This window comes from Plecotus auritus, assembly GCF_963455305.1.
Source record: "Plecotus auritus genome assembly, chromosome: 1".
In the NCBI taxonomy this organism is placed as follows: Eukaryota; Metazoa; Chordata; class Mammalia; order Chiroptera; family Vespertilionidae; genus Plecotus; species Plecotus auritus.
Window position 1 is genome coordinate 239341367 of NC_137770.1, and position 22661 is coordinate 239364027.

The following is a 22661-nucleotide window of genomic DNA, read 5'->3' on the forward strand; positions in this document are numbered from 1 at the left end:
TATAGACAACTAGAGGCCTGGTGTACGAAATTCATGCACAGGGGTCCCTCAGCCCAACCTGCACCCTCTACAATCCAGGAGCTCTCAGGGGATGTCCTTCTGATGGCTTAGGCCCACTCCCGTGGTTCTCTGCTCTCTGCAGGGCCTGGGGGTTTCACTGCAGCCATGGAGATAAAGCCCCCATGCCCTGCTGTCCACTCTCTGCCTGCCACTGCCATGCGCCATGCGAAGGAAGCCCCCAAGCCCTGCTGTCCGGGCTCTGTCTGCCGGGCCTGGGGCTTCCCCGCCATCACCCTGCGAACAAAGCCCCCAAGCCCTGCTGTCCGGGCTCTGTCTGCCGGGCCCGGGGCTTCCCCGCCATCACCCTGCGAACAAAGCCCCCAAGCCCTGCTGTCCGGGCTCTGTCTGCCGGGCCCGGGGCTTCCCCGCCATCACCCTGTGAACAAAGCCCCCAAGCCCTGCTGTCCGGGCTCTGTCTGCTGGTCCTGGGGCTTCCCCGCCATCACCCTGTGAACAAAGCCCCCAAGCCCTGCTGTCTGAGCTCTGTCTGCTGGTCCTCGGGCTTCCCCGCTGCCTCTACGCTAAGGAAGCCCCCAAGCCCTGCTGTCTGGGCTCTGCTGCCGTGTCTGGCGGCGGATCCAGCCTCGTTGCTCTGGCAGACAGGTCGGACACTCCAGCAGCGGGGCTGAGGGGACTGGGTGCTGCCATCTTGTGGCTATGGGGGCCGCCATTTTTGTTGCGGAGTGATGGTTAATTTGCATATTACTCTTTTATTAGCTAGGATAAGTACTTTGATGGTAATAGACAGTACAGAACTGTGGAGGGGTATAGTGCAGTGCAGTAGTTAAGCGAGCTCAGCCCCGAACCAGGCACCTGTGTTCTTACTGGCGGGGGAGCCTTGGACACATGGTTTGAAGGCCCCTTGCTTGAGCTGCCTCGTCTGTGAGATGCGGCGGATGCTCCGCCTGCCCCTGAGGGTTTTGTGAATTAACGTGCTGCAGTGTTGGAGGCAGCACCTACACCTGCAAATGCTCAGCAGGTGCTAATTCTTTCAATGGTAGCCCTTGCTGGGTCCGATGCCCATGGGTGTTTTTCTTTGTCAGTTAGAGCTGACATTCAGTATTGCCTTACGTTACTTCCAGGTGTGGTGCGTGCATTTTTAACTTGGATGGGCCTGCCACACTGCCTTCTGGCGTGCTGTTGCCCCCACAACCTTGCCAACACTGAGCTACAAAACTTTCTGAGCGTGGCCAATCAGAGGATGTTTGTAATTTCTTCAAATATTGGTGACAAGCCCGGCTGGTGTGGTTCAGTGGTTGAGCGTTCATCCATGAACCAGGAGGTCACAGTTTGATTCCCCATCAGGGCACATGCCCAGGTTGCAGGCTTGATCCCCAATAGGGGGTGTGCAGGAGGCAGCCTGTCAGTGATTCTCTCTCATCACTGATGTTTCTCTCTTTCCCTCTCCTTTCCTCTCTGAAATCAATAAAAACGTATTATTAAAAAATATTGGTGGCAAGCCAATGATATGCCAGCCCAGTGAGCCGAAGCTTTGCCTAGGCCCTGGAAATACGAAGTCCTAGAGAAGTTCCCAGGGTCACCAGATGGTGTGTGAGCAGCCCGACCCCGGGCATTGCAAGGGGCAGGCCAGTCTGAAAGGAGGAGGCTGAGTGGGTTTTGAACAACCCATGGCTGATCTGGGGGTGGAAACGGGGACATCAGAACAGGGTGTAAAAGGACAGCTTCCCAGTGACATTCTTGCTGGATCGGGCGCCATGGCATTAAAGCTTCCTCAAGACTCGGGAGTTTGTGTTTAGGCCCTTAGCTGTTCTGCCACAGCATTTCCGTGCGTCAAAAAGGATTTAACTAATGACGCCAACGGAGAGCAGACTTCTCACTCGGCTCTCAGCACACGCCCAGGGCAGGCTGTGAGTGTCTCCGTCCCACCAGCGTCAGCGTGACTTCCCTGAGCCTTTTGTCCTCGTCTCTCCTGTCTCATCTCCTTGGTTCTCTTGGGGTCATCATTTTATTCACTGGTTTCCAGAAAGCCGGTCCAGCCTTGGTAATTCCGAAGGGAAACTTTTTTCTGGAAGACTCCTCTGGTGTCTGGTCGCACTGAACTCGGGGCAAAGGCGGTGGAAGTTTTCCTAGATCCCCCTGCTTGCCCTGGCTCCAGAGGAAAAGGGGAGTCGTTTGTGCTAATGATCATTCACGCCATTTCACCTGGGCACAGGCGTGAGCTGCTACTCTGCGAGGCAGGGGCTGGATGCCGGGGGAATGAGGCCTGGGCCTGGTCCTTGGAGAGCTCGATGTCAAGTGGGGGAGTGGGTGTCCTTAATAACCTGTGTGATAGATGCTTAATACTGACAGGAAGATGCTGTGTGGCTGGAGTGGGAGAGGGAGGTTCTGCCCAGGGAGTCCAGGAGTCTCACAGTGACATCTGCTGCCACCTGCCTGGACACTGAGGTAGCATGTGCCTTCACCAGGAAGGGACAAGGAAGGGGAGGACACAGTGAAAGGTCCCGAGGCGAAAACCCTGAGGCCAGTGGGAAGGGAGCCAAGGGCTCGCCAAAGCTCCCCAGGCCTGAGAAGCGCCCCCTGCTCACGGAAGACCCTGAACCACCCCTGGAGGATCATATGAATCAAGGGCATCAGTGTCCTGGGAGTCAACAGACAAATGATCACTGAGCTCTTAACCACTGACACCCTGAGTGTCCCTAGACCACAAGGGACTGCTACCCTCTCTCAGGTGTGACCTGAGGGGTCCGGTCCCGTCCAGCAGGGAACATGGTCGGCTGCCCTGGAGATGCATTCCTTGGGGAGATTCCAGGCTGGAGCCCAGGAAGGAGCACAGGGAGGGCCACAGCACCGCTCAGAGTGAGGACGTGGATGCCACTTGTTGGGGACCTCAGGCCCAAACACCTCTCAGAGCAGTTTCCCCTTGACTCCTGTGGCATCGCACATACGGTCCTGACAGTGAGCCAGGCCACAGGGCTTTACCCAAATCCCACAACACTCCTATCAGGCAAGTGTTATCATTACCCTTGATTTACATATAGGGACACTGAGCCCCAAAGAGCAGCCCCAGGGCCCATGCTTATGCCATGGACCCATACTACTTCTCCTTAGGAAAGCAATGGTGATAATCCCCGCCCTCCACACCCAACGAACTGAAGAAAGCACATGAAGGCACTTCTCAAAACTATTAAACATTCTATAAATGGAAGTGACTTTATAGTGTCTATTACAGTCCCCAGTAATCATCTCAGCCAAACCCCAGTGCATTAGGTGTTCTATTTTAAGATGTACATAATGCACCTTTGAAAGGTGGTCAGCTGCCCTTGAGAATGACTTTGAATACTCCCTTCCAGGGATTTCCTGGGTGTGGGCGTTCCTTTAAAATAGAAGCAATTGGAAGAGGTGAACTGCCTGGAAGACTAAGACCCACTGTGAACACAGGTTGAAAATAACCCTCTGTTTGCTCAGGAGGAGTAGGGAGGAGGCTTTTGCAGTGGGTGGCTGGAGCAGAAGCAGCACTCTTTATTTTTCTGTGCAGTTTACACCCAGGTCATTTTACCACTAGAGAGAGTGCTGAGCTGAACCTGAGAAAATGCCTGGGGTGGGGATGGAGGGAGGGGACCCAAGAGTGTGGATTAGGGGTGGGTAACTCAGGAGACACCCAGGGTTGGCCCTGTGGGGAGCTCACTGGGAGAGTCTCAAACAAGTAACCAGAAAAGGAGCAGCTAGATGGATTGTTCCATTTGGAATTCAGAGCAGAGTGCACATTTGAAATAAGGATTGATGGGCTTGAAAGCCGCCTTTTAGCCAACTCTTGATCTCCATGGTCAAGTCCATTTGTGAAGCATTTACTTATTTATTTTAAAATATATATATTATTGATTTCAGAGTGTCAGGGAGAGAGAGATGGAAACATCAGTGATGAGAGGATCATTGATCGGCTGCTTCCTGCACGCCCCCTACTGGGGATTGAGCCACATCCCGGGCATGTGCTTGACTGGAATGGAACCTGGGACCCCTTAGTCAGCAGGCAGATGCTCTATCCATTGAGCCAAACTGACTAGGGCCGTGGTCGGCAAACTGCGGCTCACGAGCCACATGCGTCTCTTTGGCCCCTTGAGTGTGGCTCTTCCACAAAATACCATGGCCTGGGCAAGTCTATTTTGAAGAAGTGGCGTTAGAAGAAGTTTAAGTTTAAAAAATTTGGCTCTCAAAAAAAATTTCAATTGTTGTACTGTTGATATTTGGCTCTGTTGACTAATGAGTTTGCCGACCACTGGACTAGGGCCATTGTGAAATATTTAAATAGCACCCAGCTCCTTTTGAATGATGTGCTTGGTCCAAAATGCCAGGTAAACAATGTGTAGGAGAGGAGGGGGATGTTTTGTCATTTACATGGCCTGTTGGTCCCCGGCACTGAACCGTAAGTTTGTTAAAATGAAGAACTTTTTTTATTAATCTTTATCCTTCCTGCCCCTCACATGCCTGCATGTGGCTGATGTTTAGCACTTCCTTATATACATAAACTGATACTTGACATGACAGCTGCACAAATAGACAGAGACACCACTTTGAGTCCTGGTGGTTAGAAGGTTAGATGAGGAACTCCTTCAAAAGTGTGCTTTGGCTGGAGGAAGAACACTGGGGTCCTTAATTACTTTGGGGAGAGGGGATTCGTCTCCTTCTTTGAGAAGAATGCCCCTGTCTCTGGTGTCCTGGCGGCTGGAAACAAGTGAATAGAAACGGGATTACTGAGTCCACCTCCCTGGTGACATGGGAAACAGCCTTCATCTCTCAGGTTGGCTTTGAGTGTTTGTTGTGTGCATGCTTCTGAGCAGCACGTTTGTAACAACACAGCTTAAAATCACACCCAGGGAGGCAGGCCTTCATTCCGGCAGCAGGCGATCATGCCAACACGGTGTGAGAATTAAATAAAAGTCATCAGACATCAAATACTAGGAAGTAAAAGTCATCAGACATATCCAGTACTAGAAGATTTGCCTTCTGTGCCCCGGCCCGTGGGGCAGCAACGAGGGCACGCAGGAACCACCTAAGAGAATGAAACAAACAAGGAACGTGAAGAACAGAGGCAAGACAAGGTTCTGATCAAGCCTCCTTTTTTTATTCGAGCGTTGCGGTATATAAGCACTCAGGAGGGGAGGGGTAGGATAAGGAGTTGCCATGGGATGATTGGTTGGGGACTGGGTATCTGTCCTAGCTGATTGGTTATTCTGATGTGGGAGGTTCTTCTGGCCCTTGGCGCGGGCGGGCTTTCTTTGTTCTTGCTTAATCAGGAAGTAGGGCTGACCAGGAAGTAAGACCGAACTCTGCCTTATGGCTCCCGGCATCTCCTCCCTTTCTGTTTTTAAGCGGGAGTGGGCTTTAACCGAGCGAGGGAGTAGTGACCCAGCTCCTCCCGTGGGTTTCCCAAGCCTACAGGTAACGGCTCTCGGTATCTTTTGGGGAGGAGAGGTAGAGCCTGGAATTAAGGCCAGAGAGCCTTCCCTGCAGTGGCTGTGCCTGTCTTAGGTCGGGAGACTCGGGATACCTGGTTTAACGCCTGCATTACCCGTCATTGGCCTAACTGAATCGCTCTGATCCAGTGCCTGTCTTAGGTTGCAGGTAGGGCCTATAGAAGAGCCCCTCAGCGTATGCCGTCTCGTCTTCATGGCTGAATTATTTCCTGCTAATTCCTCTCTGTTGCAGGAATCCACATGGTCCTGGAGTTTGTTTTTTTTTTCTGAAAATATACAAACATATTCTCTACCAAAAGTTAATAAAGGTGTCTTTTCTATAAATTTGACTTGGGATCCTTTTTATTTTTGCCCAACTAATTTTCCTTTGGCTTATTTTGACACCATGTGTGTTTTTCATGGGTGTCTTGCTGTTAGCGTAACAAATGAAAATTAATTTTCAAAGTAAAAATTTTTCTAGATGTAATTACTTACAAGGTATTTTTCCTTACATAATATTACTCCACTATCCCCCCCTTTTTTTGATTTAATTATTAGGAGGCTTTTGGAAAATATATAATGCAGTCTTGATAACTTTAAATTTTAATTTTTTGCACAAAAATATGACTGCTTTAGGTTTCATTGCATGTTAAGTGATTTTAACATGAAATGAACTACCAATAGAAATTTTGGTTAATACTTTAGGAACAGCCTTTTGTACAATTAGATTTTCTTGAATATTCCCTTATTTCATTTAGCCAATTTAAATTAATCTGAAAACTTGACTATTTTACTGTCAAATTTAATACTTTAACAACAATTTTTGTTAATGGAAAGGATTATATGCATCCTTGAGAAAGCCCTGAGCACTCCTGGATTTAGGCTAGATTTAGGTATAGGGCAGCTGCCATCAACCACTTCTCTGTTGCCTGGGTCTCAGTCTTAGCTGGGCCAAGTCTCTTGTTTGTAACTGGGTCTCAGTCTTAGCTGGGCCAAATCTGTTTGTTGCCTGGGTCCCAATCTGAGCTGGGCATGGGAAGCACGAAGCAGCCATGGGGCAGGAGACCTCCCTCAGAAGGGGCGAGTGTTCAAGCCCCTGTTGGGGGGGTGAGGATCTGTGCCACACCTCTGTAGACCCCCAAGTTCTCTCCTGATGGCCCCCTGCGACTGTGCCTGTCTTAGGTTGCCCCTCCCTTGAGGAGTCTTACCCGTCATTGACTAACCAGCCATCCTCCGGGGCCAAGCAGGGTGATGTAAGGTTCAGTTCTGTCTCCTTGGTAGCCTATGCCCCTGTGGCCTCCATGCCCAGCACCTGCCTTGGGATCCCCCCACTGGTGGGGGGCCCCGGCATTGATCATATATCTTGGGGAACCCAGGTTTATTCTCCAGGGAGGGCCCAGCTCACACCATTGTGCGAGAGACAGATCTATGGTACCATCCAACATGAGGTTTCAACCTCAGAATGAACTGAAAACTCAAGCAACAGCTGTGGGCAATTGAATTGTGAGAAGAGGGTTTCTTTTGACAAAAAAGGGCCAATATAGAATGCTCAAGTACCTTCCCAAGGGGCCTTTCACACAGTGGAAGGAATTGAATCCTTTCATGTCCCTTTTAAATTGCTGCCAAACATTAAAAAAAAATTTAGATTTTTAAGTTTGTTTGGATTAATTGTACAATATGCTGTTTGTAAAATATCAAAAATTATAATGACATTGTAGAATAATACCATGCAATTTCAAGTATATTAGATGTTTTAAAAGGGTTTCTTTTAAGAAGAGAGAATAATTTTCTTGTATTACTCTGGGCCCTTGGAGCTTTACAAGAATCATCTCTGTTAAGGCCTTGAAATTTTAACATGGAAAAAAACCATCAAATATTTATATTCATATATGATTTACTAGTTTTTGCATCTGCCATTCATATGCAAACTTGTTATCTACTTCCTGCTGGTTACTTGCCTCAGGGCGGGAATTTCAAAAGGGGCTGCTTAAAAGGCCTTGGGAAACTAGCTTTAATTTGTCTCCCAGTTCATCTTCGCCATCTTTAAAGCTAAAATCTCTAGGGTTTTTATTCTGTACACAGAAAAGTGTCAAGCCCAGCTCAAAAACTATGCGCACTCGTTTTTAAACTGGCCTTTTCGCTTTACATGAGCACAGAAATCCCCGATGCATTTATGAATTTGTAAAAACTTTAATTCATTAGCTGGAAAAAGGAAAGATGGCGAATATGAGGCCTCTTATGGTGGCTTTCTTGGGGAGTGGTGTCTATATTGGATCGCCACGTGTCTCTCCCTTCCCCTACATCCTGCTTACTTTAGGGGAAGTTTTTGCAACAGATCTGGCCACATTTTTTCATGCTTAAAAGACAGAACTCAAATTTTTTTTTTCTTTATAACTAACACCCAATTTGGCCAAGATCAGAATCTTCCTGTGGATTATTTTATGAATTTTAAAGAAAACTTTTAAGTAATCTCATTGCAGGAGAGCAGATAGCTTTGCCCTCTCCTGCCACCATTGAATTTCTCCACACCAGAGGCTGTTTCAGGAGTGGAGTTTCATTTCTTTTATTTTTTTTATTTATTTATTTTTTTTTATTTTTTTATTTTTATCATTTTATGTGCCTCAGGCATGAAACAGCTCTGGCCACCGACACAGGCATCAAGCTAGGATGAACTAAGGACTGTACATCTGCTTTGCCCCTGATTGATTTAAGAGCAACACCACCAATCAGGTGTCTCCTAGGAGTTTCATTTCTTATTACAGATTTTAAATTCCAAATACAAACTAAGATTTTAATTTGAACAAGAAACCACATTCTTTAAGCATACAAACCAGGAAAAATACCATGTAAGGATATTCTTTGCTCTAAGCCAATGGCAATTCAAATTCAAACTGTACATTCTCTGCACCTCTCCCAGGAGCAAGTAGTGATATTCTTCTAATCCTTTCATAGATAAGCTACTTCTTCCTAAAATAAGTTCCATGGTGCCCTTAGGTAATGGTCCATAAATCCCTGTAGGGATTGCTTGTGGACCCATATCGGGAGTTAGTACATATTTGGCGGTGGGACAGAGGTCCAATCCTGCACTGCCGGGGGTGGCCCGGAGGAGGGAACTGACTCCTGAGTGTGAAGGATCTGTTGAGGGGGTAGCGTCTGTGGGACGAATCGGATAGCCCCCTGATTCAGTCCCTGGTTTGGGGCCGAGGGCTGGCCCCTCTGGAAGTTTCCCTGTTTTGGTGGTAAAGGCTTGCCCTCTATATCCGTTTTAGAGTAGCATTCTTTAGCACAGTGAGGACCACGCCGGCAGTGTGGGCAGGGGATTCTAGGGGGTTTTCGATCTGATGAGTTGTTAGAGGGGGGTTTCTGGAGGGTTGGCGTCTGAGGCTCCTTTGTAGGACAGTCACGAGCAAAATGCCCAGGTTGTTTACAGTTATAACAGGCTCTTTGTTTTTCCAGGCCGAAGTTTTTTAAAGCTGCCCCTATAACTAGGCCAAGAGAGTGGGAAGTACCAATCCCTGAACATAACTTGATATAATCAGAAAGGCTTCCACACCGGTACGGTCTTAAGGTTTCCTGACATATTGGGTTGGCGTTCTCATAGGCAAGATGTTTAATAAATGTGCTCTCATTCTCGCCCTCGCCAATCAGCCGTTCCGCGGCATCAGTGAGGCGACTGATGAAATCGCTATAAGGCTCATCAGGGCCCTGTCGGACCTTGGCCAAGGAGGTTGTGGCTGAGCCCTTTGGGGGGAGTCGGCGCCAGGCCTTAAGGCCTGCGTTTTGAATTTGAGCTAATAACCCAGGGGGGAAGGCCGCCTGTGCCTCATTGGAGTCATAGGGACTCCGGCCCAGTAACTTATCTCTCGTCCAAGAGCGTGAAGTTTTGCTTTCACTATTGCGCTGGGCGGTTTCTCGGCAGTTTTCAACAAAATCAGTTCTCCAGAGGACATATTCACCCCCCGAGAGTGTCGCTCGGGCTAGAAAATCCAATCATTAGGAGTTAGCCAGCGATCACTCAGGCTTTCGAGTATAGCTACTGTTTAAGGAGCCGTGGGCCCGTAATTAGTAACCGCCGCCTTTAAATCTTTTATGTGTTTAAGGTTTAGGCGACGGTATTTCTGATTCTTGTGTTGGGGCTCGGGGTCTGGGTCCTCTGTTTCAGAGTCATTATCTGTAGGGTCTTGATCAGGATTTTGGGAGTCTGGGGGAGTATCATCTTCATCAGGGGAGTTTTCTTCCTCTTCCCCTATATCTTTTGAGGGGGGTTTAGGGCCGCGACTGCGGGTGATCGGGAAGGCAAGGAGAGGGGGTTTGTTTTTAGCCGATAGGGCCTGGGGCGGGGCTCTAGTTTTAGTTTTTCGTCTGTTGGGGGGTGATTTTGTTGAGGGAGGAGTATTCTGTTGGGTAGGACTTAGGGTGGAAAGCTCAGCCTCGAGGGCTTGAATTTCTTTAATAAGTTGGACATGCTCTCGTTTCTGCTGTAAAATTTCCTTTAAAGAAGAAACTTCTCGGGCAAGGGTTATTTTAGCTTGTCTGATGGGGTCAGATGGACGGGAGTTAAAATCTGGAAGAGGAGAAGGATGAACTAGGGAATTGGGATTATGGGGGGGCGGTCTATGAAGCGCCGGGGCAGTTAGGCGCCAAGGGTCATCATGATAGCGAGCTGCCTCCTCATCTAAGGTTTCTTGTTCTTCGGGGGTTAGGTGATCCGAGTAATCTTTTTTAAAGGTAAGCGAGGGGTAGATATTGGGGATTTTTTCTTGTGGTTTTTCTGGTTCTTTTTTAATATTTAAAGGTTTTTGGTCTTTAGGGGTCTCTGGGGGTTCTCCTGGGAGATCTATAACGACTGAAGGGCATGTTGAGGGGGGACGGGAGTTTTCCTTAAGAATCTCCTCTCCTGTTTTGATGACCTCTTTAACATCAGGGTCCTGAGAATGGATTTTTAGAATGTCATGAATTAGGTTCCAATAAGAAAAGGCAGTAACGGGAATCTTCTCAGGGCCAAGGGCCCGATAAAAATCCTGTAGGGCATCTCCTACCCGTTCCCAGCGTTTTTGATTAATAGTTCCTTCTAGGGGGAACCAAGGGCAGGTATCATGAACAAACTCAAAGAACTGCCTAAGGTCTTTTCTTTTAACCCTTATTCCTCGCGCTCTGAGGGATATCTTGACACCGTCAAGGAACATTTCATGGGTACTCAAAGAATTCCCCATTATTGGTCGACTGGATGGCTCTCCGAGTGACCCCTTCCCCCACGTAAGCCTCTGGGACGTATAATCCCCGTTCCAGGTCAGCCTGAATTTTCCCGTCAACCCAGGGATTCAGGCGGAATTACTCTCTTTTCGACTCTACCCTTTACTCCCTTGCTTGTGTGAAACAGTCGGTAGGTATAATCCGCCTACACGGATCCGCACAGACGGGAAGACCCCTTTTGCCCTTGTCAGGGAGTAGGAATTCCCTTTGTTGAGTCTGTGAGGTGAACGACCTTTTGTTCAAAGCAAGCTCAAGGTTTTAAGAGTAGGTCTAATTGGAGAGAATTCGCGACAAGAAGGCCGGGCGACAATACTAATTCAAGTGAATCAGAGTTCTCACAGCCGGAGATGGGTACCCTTCACTCTTCCCCAAATCAGCAAGTGAGTGCTTATTAGTGGGCAGGAAGGAATCGAACAAGAGAGCCAATAATAGCAGTCGAGCAAAAAGGGGTGAAATGTTCTGAAATCTTGTTTGAAAAATCGTCTACCTACCTTACTCTGATCTGTCTCACGGCGGGTGGGACCATGGTGATCTAGTGCTGAGTCTTCACTCGCGGGTCCTCGCGGTGACTCTGGGGGGGTGCCTGGCCAGGGCTTCTCCGGTAGACGTTCTCGTCGGGGGTCCCCAGGGTGCCCCACATTGGGCGCCAGATGCCCCGGCCCGCGGGGCAGCAACGAGGGCACGCAGCAACCACCTAAGAGAATGAAACAAACAAGGAACGCGAAGAACAGAGGCAAGACAAGGTTCTGATCAAGCCTCCTTTTTTTATTCGAGCGTTGCGGTATATAAGCACTCAGGAGGGGAGGGGTAGGATAAGGAGTTGCCATGGGATGATTGGTTGGGGACTGGGTATCTGTCCTAGCTGATTGGTTATTCTGATGTGGGAGGTTCTTCTGGCCCTTGGCGCGGGCGGGCTTTCTTTGTTCTTGCTTAATCAGGAAGTAGGGCTGACCAGGAAGTAAGACCGAACTCTGCCTTATGGCTCCCGGCACTTCTGTTCTCAATTTACTGCCTCTGAGACCCCAACTCACCCTTCAGCGCCTGTCCTGCAATCATGATCTGGACCCTCGAAGCATTTCTCCTTTGCAAAGAGCACAGTGTTAAGCTTTGTCAGGAGAGGGCTGGAGGCACCTTGCAGGAGGAAGGAGGCTTCTCTTTCTGCTTCTGGCAGCTACGTTTTGCTTTGTTTCCGGCTCCTGCTGCACAGTTGTACAGTGATGAGTGGACATCAGGTTATATTCTGCCTCGGTGACCTCACGGTGACCTCAGAGTCCTGGCCCAAACACAATGACTACCCTCTGGAGTTCTCTGATGACAGCACATCTTCCAGCCTTCACACCTGCATGGGTGCTCCGCGCTCTCTGAGCACCACCCTGCTGGAAACCAAGATCAACAGTAATTAATATAAATGCAAGAAGTCCACCAGAAAGCTGAGCTTGGACTCCTTTGATATTCACAGGGTGAATTTGCATTTTATTACCTACTGCTGACTCAATGGCCTAAGGCCGTGGTCAACAAACTGCGGCTCGCGAGCCACATGCGGCTCTTTGGCCCCTTGAGTGTGGCTTTTCCACAAAATACCACGGCCTGGGCGAGTCTATTTTGAAGAAGTGGCGTTAGAAGAAGTTTAAGTTTAAAAAATTTGGCTCTCAAAAGAAATTTCATTCCTTGTACTGTTGATATTTGGCTCTGTTGACTAATGAGTTTGCCGACCACTGGCCTAAAGCACACTCCCCCCTAAACTGATAATCTTACTGTTTACTAAACATTACCATTGATATGTCTGTTTGCATTCCTAAAAGGCAATTGTGTATTCTAGTAAATGAAAGCAGCTGGGAATGGAGACTCAGTGGAACTTAACTACTACAGTTAAGCTTTTCCCTGGCTTCCCCCATAGTTTCAAAATTAATTTTTCTTGTCTTGTGTGTCAATTGGCACATCAGCTCTTTTTCTAAGCCTTTGAACCCGAAAGCCACGCTGGCCTTGGCTTTTCACACCCACCTGGGGCTCACCTGTACTGTGGAGGCTTCTTCCTGCTTCACCAGTAACTATGGGCCAGCTCTGGCTCACACAACCCAGAGATGGACTCCACCAGCGAGCTGCCGTCATCAGCTTCTCCAACAAGGTCTTTTGCAAAGCTTTGCTTCCACCTCTCCATTCCTGTTTCAATGGGGATGGGAATGTCACCAGTTGGAGTCCTGTGAGTCTTGCAGCAAGAGGAGGAACAATCGGAGAGTTTGAATAGTGGGAGCCTTTGCTGCCTGATTCAGTAAACTCACCCCAGAGGACTGAGTCTCCCCTGGGAGGAGTAAGACCGTGTCTCCCCATTGGCTGGGGATCCGCGAGGCCAGGCGCTGCGCCATTCAGTCAGCTGCCTCAGGCTCCAGGATGGCTCTGTCCCCTCTCAGGGGAGCCTCGTGCTCCTGTTTCTCACTCTTCCCAGAGGCTGCATGAGGGAGTGGACACTGCAGCCCATGGCTACCATCCTGCCTCCACCATGTCCTGCTCCACCACCCCCTGTCCACCTATCGTCAGTCAGGTCACCTCACCTTCCTGAGCCCGTGTCCTCCTCTGTAAAAATAAAAGGAGAGGCAGAGGGGATAAGTCTTGCATCTTTCCTGTGTGACCTTGGAAACGCAAATTTATCTCTTCTAGCCTCAGTTTCTCATTTCAAAATGTATTAACTGGAACGCTCTGTTGCCAAAAAAGGAGAAAGAAACTCTATTGGTCTCCTATTGCTGCTGTAACAAATGACCACAAACTGGGTGGCCTAACACAATACAGCTCTTACCCTACGGTTCTGGAGGTCAGAAGTCCTATCATCAGGTGCTGGTGGGGCTGTTTTCCTGAGTGTTAACTTTGAAGGCATCTAGTCAGTGTCTGCCTGTTTCTTTCTCTTGTTCTCTCTCCTCCTGCCTCCTAACACCAAATTCCCATTGACTGGTCCAGCTTGGAACAGGGGCCCTCTAGTCCAATCAGCTGTGGACCAGGGTTGGGTTCACATGGTCCAGAATGGCTGCTGTGGCCAGGCCATCGCTGCCATCCCAGGCAGGTTGGAGAGGAGACTGGTAAGCCCCCCATCAGGGAGTGGTGAGTGCTCTGCCGGTGCCAGCTCGGAGGAGGAACTTGGCAGAGGGGACAGGTCTCCCCTGCTGTGCCCAATTTTATGCTTCCTTCCTCCCACTTTTCCCCACAGGCCACAGAAGAGCTCTTGGAAAAGGAATCCGGCCACGGCCTCCAGATCCAGCAGCAGGCACTCCGGCTGGAGCGCCAGGCCTTGGAGGAGAAGGTCCGACAAGAGGTCCAGGGGGAGCAGGCGAGGTTGCAGGCTCAGCAGGCTCTGCTGCTAGGTACACACCAGCCGCACCCCTAAGGGGTCCACATGGGGAGCCAGGGGCAACGGGAGGCGGGGGGGGGGGGGGGCGGGGGCCGCGGGGATGAGGGAGTGGGCCAGGGTGACTCTCCTGGCTCTGCCAGCAGTTGGTTGTGAGACCTGGGGACCTGGGGTGGGTCGCCCTCAGCCTCATCTTCCTTTTTCATAAAATGGAGTTACAATTGCCCTACCTCATAGGGGTGTAATGTGGATTTGGTGAGATATTAAATAGAGAACACCTAACATATAGCATGAGCCCAGTGAATGATCATTCTCATTATTGTTGACCATATCTGGACTTTTCTGGGATTGCCTCAACCTCTCATTCCATTCTGAAGATTTCTGCAAATTTGGGGGGATGAGGCCTTCCCTGTCTGTGTGAGACACACCTGACCTGCAGTATAGGTCAGTGTGCGAGGGTTGAGAGGGTGAGTGATACACTGGGGTGGGGACCCAGACATGCTGGATAGGTGGGTGGATGGATGGATGAGTGGATCTATGGATGGATGGGTGGGGGGATAGATGGACAGACGGATGGACAGGTGGACAGATAGATGGATAACTGGGTTTGTAGATGGATGGATGAATAAGTGGATGGTTGGGTGAGTGCTGGGAGAAGAGGGGAAGGTAATGAATACAGTACAGTTCATGCTTTGCTGAAGGGTTTTATTGCCATTTTGTGATAATGGAGTTCAAAAAATGAGGCAGTGTCTGGATTTTTTTTTTAAAGAAAAGCCATAGAATTTGCTTTATTAAAATTCTATGGAGGAGAAAACATGACCAGGTAAGTTTTTCAGCATAATGTCATCAGAATATATTAAGCTCTTTTATGTGTTTAATATACTATACCTTTGAGAGAAGCTTAGGAGGCATATGGGAAACCTTTCACAACTAATACACTTCACAATATCATTGATTTTCACTCTAAACGTCATTCGTTTATCTTACAAATATATGCTGAGCACTTGCTATGTACTGAGGCCCATGCCGGGTGCTTATCTTATAGCTTATGGAATTATTGGAACAGTATTTCAAAAGTCACTTGCAATAACTAAAATATAGTCTCAAAAGTCCATAACAGAAAAGTATTAAATATGCTAGTCCTTAAAAATTATCTTCTTTTTAAAAAAATAAATAGGTCACTGCATAGTGTGTACTCTACCCAAAAATAGTCATTTTGAAAGGATTGCTTCCTTTGACTTTCCATCACAGCAGTGCACCCCTAGAAACCAGCACCATCCTCGGGAGAAATGTGAGTTTCTGGCTGTACCTGCCCTGAGTTGAGGAGGGCATGTCTGTTTCTTCGGATGATTCTGGTTTTACTTGGTTCTGTTGGGATAATGTGCCATCTCTTGCCCCCACATTCCAGCCAAGACTTCACACCCAGGGGAAGGGGAACCCATGTTCTGTCCCCTTAAGAGTTGGCATAAATGTCAAAATTTCAGACTTGGAGACCTGCAACCCCGGAAGAGGCCCCTGGTCATTGATAATTCCCTGTTCTCCCCTTGGTCTATGGACTTGGTGCTGAGGCCCAGTGTTGCCTCAGGGTTCAGTGCTGGTTCAGGCTGCCCCACTCGAACCCGCCACCTTCCTAACACCCGGCAGTGTCTCCGAGGTGGTGCAGAGGGAAGAAGAACCACTGGACACGTGGCATCCTGACTTCACAACTTCCTAGCTGTGTGGCTCTGGGCTCCTCACTCAACCTCTCTGAGGCCCGGGTTCCACACCATAAAAAGGGGAGGGGTCGTCTGGATAGGATGGTTGTAGAGCTTCTGTGAACAGTTCGCCGGGGTTTAGCACCGCAAATGGAACTCTTGTTACTGACTGCCATCTTGAAATAAGTTTGGAGAGCTTGACCCAAAGCCTTCAGCAGCGCCTACCCCAGGACAGACGTCAGCCTCCCCGTGCGCCTGACCTTTGCTGAGTGCACCTGACCTTCACTGCACACACCTGACCTTTGCTGAGTGCACCTGACCTTCACTGACCTTCACTGCACACACCTGACCTTTGCTGAGTGCACCTGACCTTCACTGACCTTCACTGCACACACCTGACCTTTGCTGCTTTTCCTTTGCAGAGTCCCTCAGGCAGGAGCTGTGGGAGCAGAAGGCCGCCTGCTCTGAGCACCAGAAGGACTTGGAGGCGTTGCGGGCCGAGCTGAGGGCCCTGGGCAGCTCTGACAGGCAGCAGCCCATCACCCCATGTGCAGGGGACAGCGAGGGCCACGCCAACACCACAGAGGTCAGCGCCCTGGCCCACCCACCCCACCCCTCTCCAAGCGGTGAAGGCTATCGAAAACTCCTAAAGGAGAGGCTGCGTACTTGTCTGAAATGGGGAGGACCCTTCTGCTTCCACTAGGGGGTCCCTGGCGAGCCTGCAGACTCCCCTCTTTGTAAAGCAAAACACAGATTTAGAGTTCTCCATGTTTTTAATTCAGACACAGCAGCCTCTCGGGGTGCTGGTATCAGTCAGGACTTAGAGGCGGCCAGTCCGCACCCTCCCCCTCCCCCGCTTCAGGTCTGCTGGGGTATGTCTCTGAGCTCCTCTCCCCGTCTAGACCTCCCTGCTCCCATGGTGGGAGCAGCCTGGTCACCCCAGCTCAGAGCCCACTCTCCATGAGCTTCCTGGTCAGACGTGGCCATTGGCCCCTGCTTGCTCATCCATGATTCCCACTGAGCTGGGTAGCACAGTGACCTCCTAGGAGCCCAGACCTCTCTCCCCAGTCCTGCTCCAGGGATTCACACAGTGCATTTGTACATCGCCCTCAGTGGCTCCCTCCTGCTGTGGAGGCTGGAGGCCGGGAGGGGCACATCTGGGCCGTGTCCGCCTTTGCGCCTCCTGAAAACAACTCTCCTGGCTACCTTCTCCCCAGGGTGGGGATGGCCCAGGCCCCGCAGGCTCCCCGAAGGGCACCGCTGAGCAGACTCCCAGCGAGGGGTGCCTCCTCTGGGAGAACTCCCAGCTCAAGGACACGGTGAGGCAGCTGCAGGCCGAGGTGGAACAGCACCAGCAGGAGGCGCTGCAGCTCCGCGACCAGCGCAGGTCTGTCTTCCAGCCTCAGAGCTTCCCTCCCTCCCTTCCTCCCTCCAGTGCCGCCCGGGGAGCCTCGGATCCCCCCAGAGCACCTTCCCAAAGAAAATACTCCCGAACCCACCAGCACTTCACTAACATGACTCCCTTGATGCAGGGATTAGCCCTGAAATAGAGGCAGGAACTCAATTTCTCTACAAATCAGAGAATTTATGGAATCAGACCTAATGATACCAAAGGTATCCTCAAAACCAGCCTTAGGGAGACAGTGCTGTGGGCCCTTAACTAGCTGTGTTTGGGTGAGTCCGCTAACCTCTCCAAGACTGTCCTCTTCTGTAGCGGAGATGGCACCACCTCGCAGGGCTGCTGTAGACGGCAGGGAAATGTGCGCGAGAGGCCCCTGGCATGGGGGAGCACTCAGTAGATGGTGGCATTACCATTACCTACTCCAGACTGGATAGCTCATTATCAGTCCTGAATTCACAGCCCTCCCCTACCCCCCACTTCTTGGAAAGTTCATGAGTACAATTTTAACTTCATTAATAGCTGTAGGACTTTTGGGGCTGTTTCTTCTTCAGGGAGCTTTGGCAGTTCATATCTTCCAAGGATGTTGTCCATTTTATCCCAGTTGTTCAAGTGAGAGTAGTTGTACAAGTGAAACACTCATCTAAGAACAGCTATGAGCCCACCTGGCCAAGGTGAGACACCTCAATTTCAGTTAGGGACTCACCACGTGACTGAATAAGGAGGTGGGAGCAGGGTAAGGATGCTTCACCATTTTGGGGGACAGCCCCCTCCAGTTCAGAAAACAATTGCCCCTCCCCTGGGAGAATAATGTAATCACACAAAAACATGCACCTACTGGAGGACAAAAGAAAGAACAATGGGGAGAAACCAAGATGGCGGCGTAGGTAAGCCCCTAAACTGCTGCCCTGCACAACAATTTCAAAACTACAACTAAAAGACAGAACAGACACCATCCAGAACCACAGGAAAGCTGGCTGAGTGGAAATTCTACAACTAGGAGGAAAGAGGAAAGCTCACGGAGAAGGAGTGGCAAAGAGCTGAGGTACGGAGACACATGCGCGAGCAGAGAGGAAGGGCGGCAGAGTGCCTGGCTGGCTTTCTCTGGCCGGAGGGGGAAGGAAGCCCCCGACTGCACTGAACCCCAGTTCCGACTGCACTGAACCTCAGTTCCAGGCAAAACCCCATGGACCCAGGCTCACAAAGGGGGAGTTTGGACTGTCAGGTAGAGAGAAAGGCACACAGAGACTCGGAGACTCAGGGGAGCCACGGCGGCAGGGGTTTGGAGGCGCGAGTGCGCACAAAGACTGACTGTGGAGGTTACCACAGGCTATCTCTAGCGGAAGGGAGTTGGAAGCTCCTGACTGCACTGAACCCCAGTTCTGACTGCACTGAACCACAGTTCCGGGCGAGCCCCTGGGGACCTACGCTCTACGGGGGACATCTGGACTGTCAGGCGGAATCTCGGGAACCGCGGAAGGCAGAGGTCTGGAGACTCTCGCGCAAGGGCAGGGCTGACGGGAAGCCCAGACTGTCTGCTCCGCCCTGAGACTCCACCCCTTCCAAGCTGAGCACAGAGGCTTTTGCAATCTGGCAAGGCTAATCCTATAAGGCTGTCTCCAGCACCGAACTTCTCCCAGTGTAGATACAGCTGATCCTCACAGCCAACTGGCCTGCAGGTCAATTCCTCCCAGTGATACCAACAACAATGAAGACTTAACTACAACAAGGCTGTACACACAGTCCATAAAGGGGTGCACCAAGAAGTGTCCACCTCAAGTTAACTGGGGAGGCCGACACACTGGGCCATATAGGAAACATAGCACACAAAGCTACCCTACCAACTCAGGGAAGCAGTGAAATATGGGGAGACGAAGAAACAGATCACAAATGAAAGAAATGGAGGAAAACAAATGACTGGATATAGAATTCAAAACCACGGTTATAAGGCTTTTCAAGAATATCTTAGAAAAGGCCGATAAATATAATGAGACCCTCGAAGATATGAAAAAGGACCAACTAGAAATTAAACATACACTGACTGAAATAAAAAATATTATACAGAGACCCAACAGCAGACTAGAGGATCGCAAGAATCAAGTCAAACATTTGAAATACAAAGAAACAAAAAACACTCAACCGGAAAAGCAAAAAAAAGAAAAAAGAATCCAAAAAGTTGAAGATAGTGTAAGAAGCCTCTGGGACAACTTCAAGCGTACCAACATCAGAATTATGGGGGTGCCAGAAGAAGAGAGAGAGCAAGATACTGAAAACATATTGGAAGAAATAATGACAGAAAACTTCCCCGACCTGGTGAAAGAAATAGACTTACAAGTCCAGGAAGCGCACAGAACCCCAAACAAAAGGAATCCAAGGAGTACCACACCAAGACACATCATAATTAAAATGCCAAGAGCAAAAGACAAAGAGAGAATATTAAAAGCAGCAAGAAAAAAACAGTTAATTACTTACAAGGGCGCACAAATACGATTGTCAGCTGATTTCTCAACAGAAACTATGCAGGCCAGACAGAAGTGGCAAGAAATATTCAAAGTGATGAATAGCAAGAACCTACAACCAAGACTACTCTACCCAGCAAAGCTATTATTCAGAATGGAAGGTCAAATAAAAAGCTTCACAGATAAGAAAAAGCTAAAGGAGTTCATCACCACCAAGCCAGTATTATATGAAATGCTGAAAGGTATTCTTTAAGAAGAGGAAGAAGAAAAAAGTAAAGAGAAAAATTATGAACAACAAATACATATCTATCAACGTGAACCTGAAAATCAAGTGAATTAAAAATCTGAGGAACAGAATAAACTGGTGAATATAATAGAATCAGGGGCATAGAAATGGAGTGGACTGATAATTCTCAGGGGGAAAGGGGTATGGGGGGGTGCAGGAAGAGACTGGACAAAAATCGTACACCTATGGATGAGGACAGTGTGGGGGGAGGTAAGGGCAAAGGGTGGGGTGGGAACCGGGTGGAGGGGAGCTATGGGGGGAAAAGGAGAAACAATTGGAATAATCTGAACAATAAAGATTTATTAAATTTAAAAACGATAAACATGCACCTACTTTCTGAGGGTGACACACCCCTGAGGCTTGTCTGTAGGCCCCTTAGGGTCCCACACCTAGGTTAAAGCAAAGTGATGGCTAATGGCTGGACACCTGCTTTGGGCTACAGACTGTTCTGGACATGTATGAACAGGGTCATTCTTGCAATAGCCCTGTAAGGTAGCCACAGTTGCCACCTCCACTTAACAGATGAAGACACTGAGCCGGTCATACCTTGCCCAAGGTCACACAGCTAGGAAGTGATGGACGAGGCAGCAGACGGACATGGCACCCTGGCTCCACACGCTGCTCTCCTGACCCCACCCACTTTGCCTTTCCTCCTGGACTGGGGATCTCTGAGGTCTCGGAGTCTAACTCTCAATAATTCTGATACAGAAGCTCTGCATCCAGCCGAAACCGGTTTGGCTCAGTGGATAGAGCGTCAGCCTGCGGACTGAAGGGTCCCGGGTTCGATTCCGGTCAAGGGCATGTACCTTGGTTGCGGGCACATCCCCAGTGGGGGGTGTGCAGGAGGCAGCTGATCGATGTTTCTCTCTCATCGATGTTTCTAGCTCTGTATCCCTCTCCCTTCCTCTCTGTAAAATATCAATAAAATATATTTAAAAAAAACACAAAAACAAAAAAACATCTTTAAAAAAAATAATAAATAAATAAATAAATAAATAAATAAATAAATAAATAAATAAGCTCTGCATCCAAGCCTCCCCACCTGCCCCAAGAGGGAATGCTTCCCAGGGCTCCCCTCCAGAGCTGCCTCCTACTCCTGCCCCCTGTAGGCTGTTCTTCACAGAATGAGGAGGTTTCCTCTCATGGAATGCTGGGGTGGGAGTGCTGAGAAGAGGCTCCACAAGGGGGCTTATCCTGGACCCCACACCTCACACACCCCAGGCCTCCTTCCCACGGTGTCCTGACCTCAGATGCATAACCTACCTGGACCCATTGTCTCCAAACCTGGCCACCCAGCAGAAGGGGGAGAAAACCCAGTGCCCAAAAGGTGGGTCCCTAGTGCTGGGTCAGCCCAGTTGTGCTTCCATCCACTGCAGGCAGCTGGAGGAGGACCAGCAAGCCCAGCAGGCCCGGGAGGTGGAGATGCTACGCCAGGAACATCGGAAGGAGATGCAGGCCATGGTGGCCGACTTCAGCAGCGCTCAAGCCCGTCTCCAGGCCCAGCTGGCTGCCCTGGAAACCGAGTAAGTGAGGCCTCTGCCCCAAGTTAGGGGGGAAGAGTAGAGGTACCATTTTATGAGGGGACTCTCCTACTAGTTTTAAAACTAGAAATCCTGAGTTCCAGGAAGCACCTTACCCAGAGGAACTGGGATGGTTGGTCGCCTGTCACGTTATGACACTGCAGTCCTCCTTCGTGCAGGGCCCTGGGAATCTGTGAGGAGTGAGACTGCCTCATGGGCTTGGTTTGCTCACACTGGGAAGAAATCAGAAGGATCAAGGCTACCTTTCTTATTAGCATTGGCCCTCTTCCAACACACGTCATCTCATTTAATCTTCACAGCAGTCCTGGTGGAAATTATTATTCCTATGGACAGACTAGAGGCTTGGTGCACGGATTTGTGCATGGGTAGGGTCCCTCAGCCTAACCTGCACCTTCTCACAATCCAGGACCCCTTAGGGGATGTCGGACTGCTGGGGATTGGGCTGAAACTGGCAGTCGGACATCCCCTGAGGGATGTAGCAGTGCCAAAGCAGCAGGCGGCTGGGGAGGAGCCCGAGGCAGGTCCTGGTGCCCCACCGCTCCTGCTCATCCCAGCTCTGCTGTGCCTGCCGCTGCTGCTTGGTAGTGCTGCGGGACTGCACTGACCATGAGGGGGAAGCTCCTGCATTGAGCATCTGCCCCCTGGTGGTCACCAAAGTGATCAGTTGTCCTGGTTGTTCCAGTCATTCCGGTCATTCCAGTTGACTGGTTGTAAGGGTTGCTTAGGCTTTTATGTATATAGATTAGAGGCCTGGTGCATGAAATTCGTGCATGTGGGGGATGTCCCTCAGCCCAGCCTGCACCCTCTCACAGTCCGGGACCCCGCGGGGGATGTCTGTGGAATCGGGCCTAAACTGGCAGTCTTATATCCCTCTCGCAATCCAGGACTGCTGGCTCCTAACCGCTCGCCTGCCTGCATGCCTGCCTGCCTGATCGCCCCTCACCACCTACCACCTCTGCCTGCCTGCTTCATCACCCCTAACTGCCTCTGCCAGCCTCATCGCCCCTAACCGATCGCCTACCTGCCTGATTGCCCCTACCCGCCTCTGCCTGCCTGCCTGATCACCCCTAACCACTCGCCTGCCTGCCTGATCACCCCTAACCACCTCTGCCTGCCTGTCTGATCGCCCCTAACAGCCTCTGCCTCGGCCCCTGTTGTCATGGCTTTGTCCAGAAGGATATCCGGAATGATGTCCAAAAGGTTGTTCGGCTGTCTGGTCTAATT

The 22661-nt window shown here is 49.9% G+C and overlaps 1 protein-coding gene across 2 annotated transcripts in view; it reads left to right on the plus strand.

Moving 5' to 3' along the window:
• Nucleotides 1–22661, plus strand: part of LCORL (ligand dependent nuclear receptor corepressor like) — a gene marked incomplete at its 3' end in the record, with an annotated part of 420506 nt that overhangs the window by 387203 nt on the left and 10642 nt on the right. Inside the window, exons 8-11 of one of the 2 annotated variants that reach the window (XM_080660328.1) lie at nucleotides 13921–14074; nucleotides 16175–16338; nucleotides 16970–17139; nucleotides 21273–21419. In XM_080660328.1, the coding sequence (XP_080516454.1) occupies nucleotides 13921–14074; nucleotides 16175–16338; nucleotides 16970–17139; nucleotides 21273–21419 (635 nt within the window). The remainder of the gene's footprint in view (nucleotides 1–13920; nucleotides 14075–16174; nucleotides 16339–16969; nucleotides 17140–21272; nucleotides 21420–22661) is intronic. The other variant, XM_080660331.1, reaches the window with a different exon arrangement.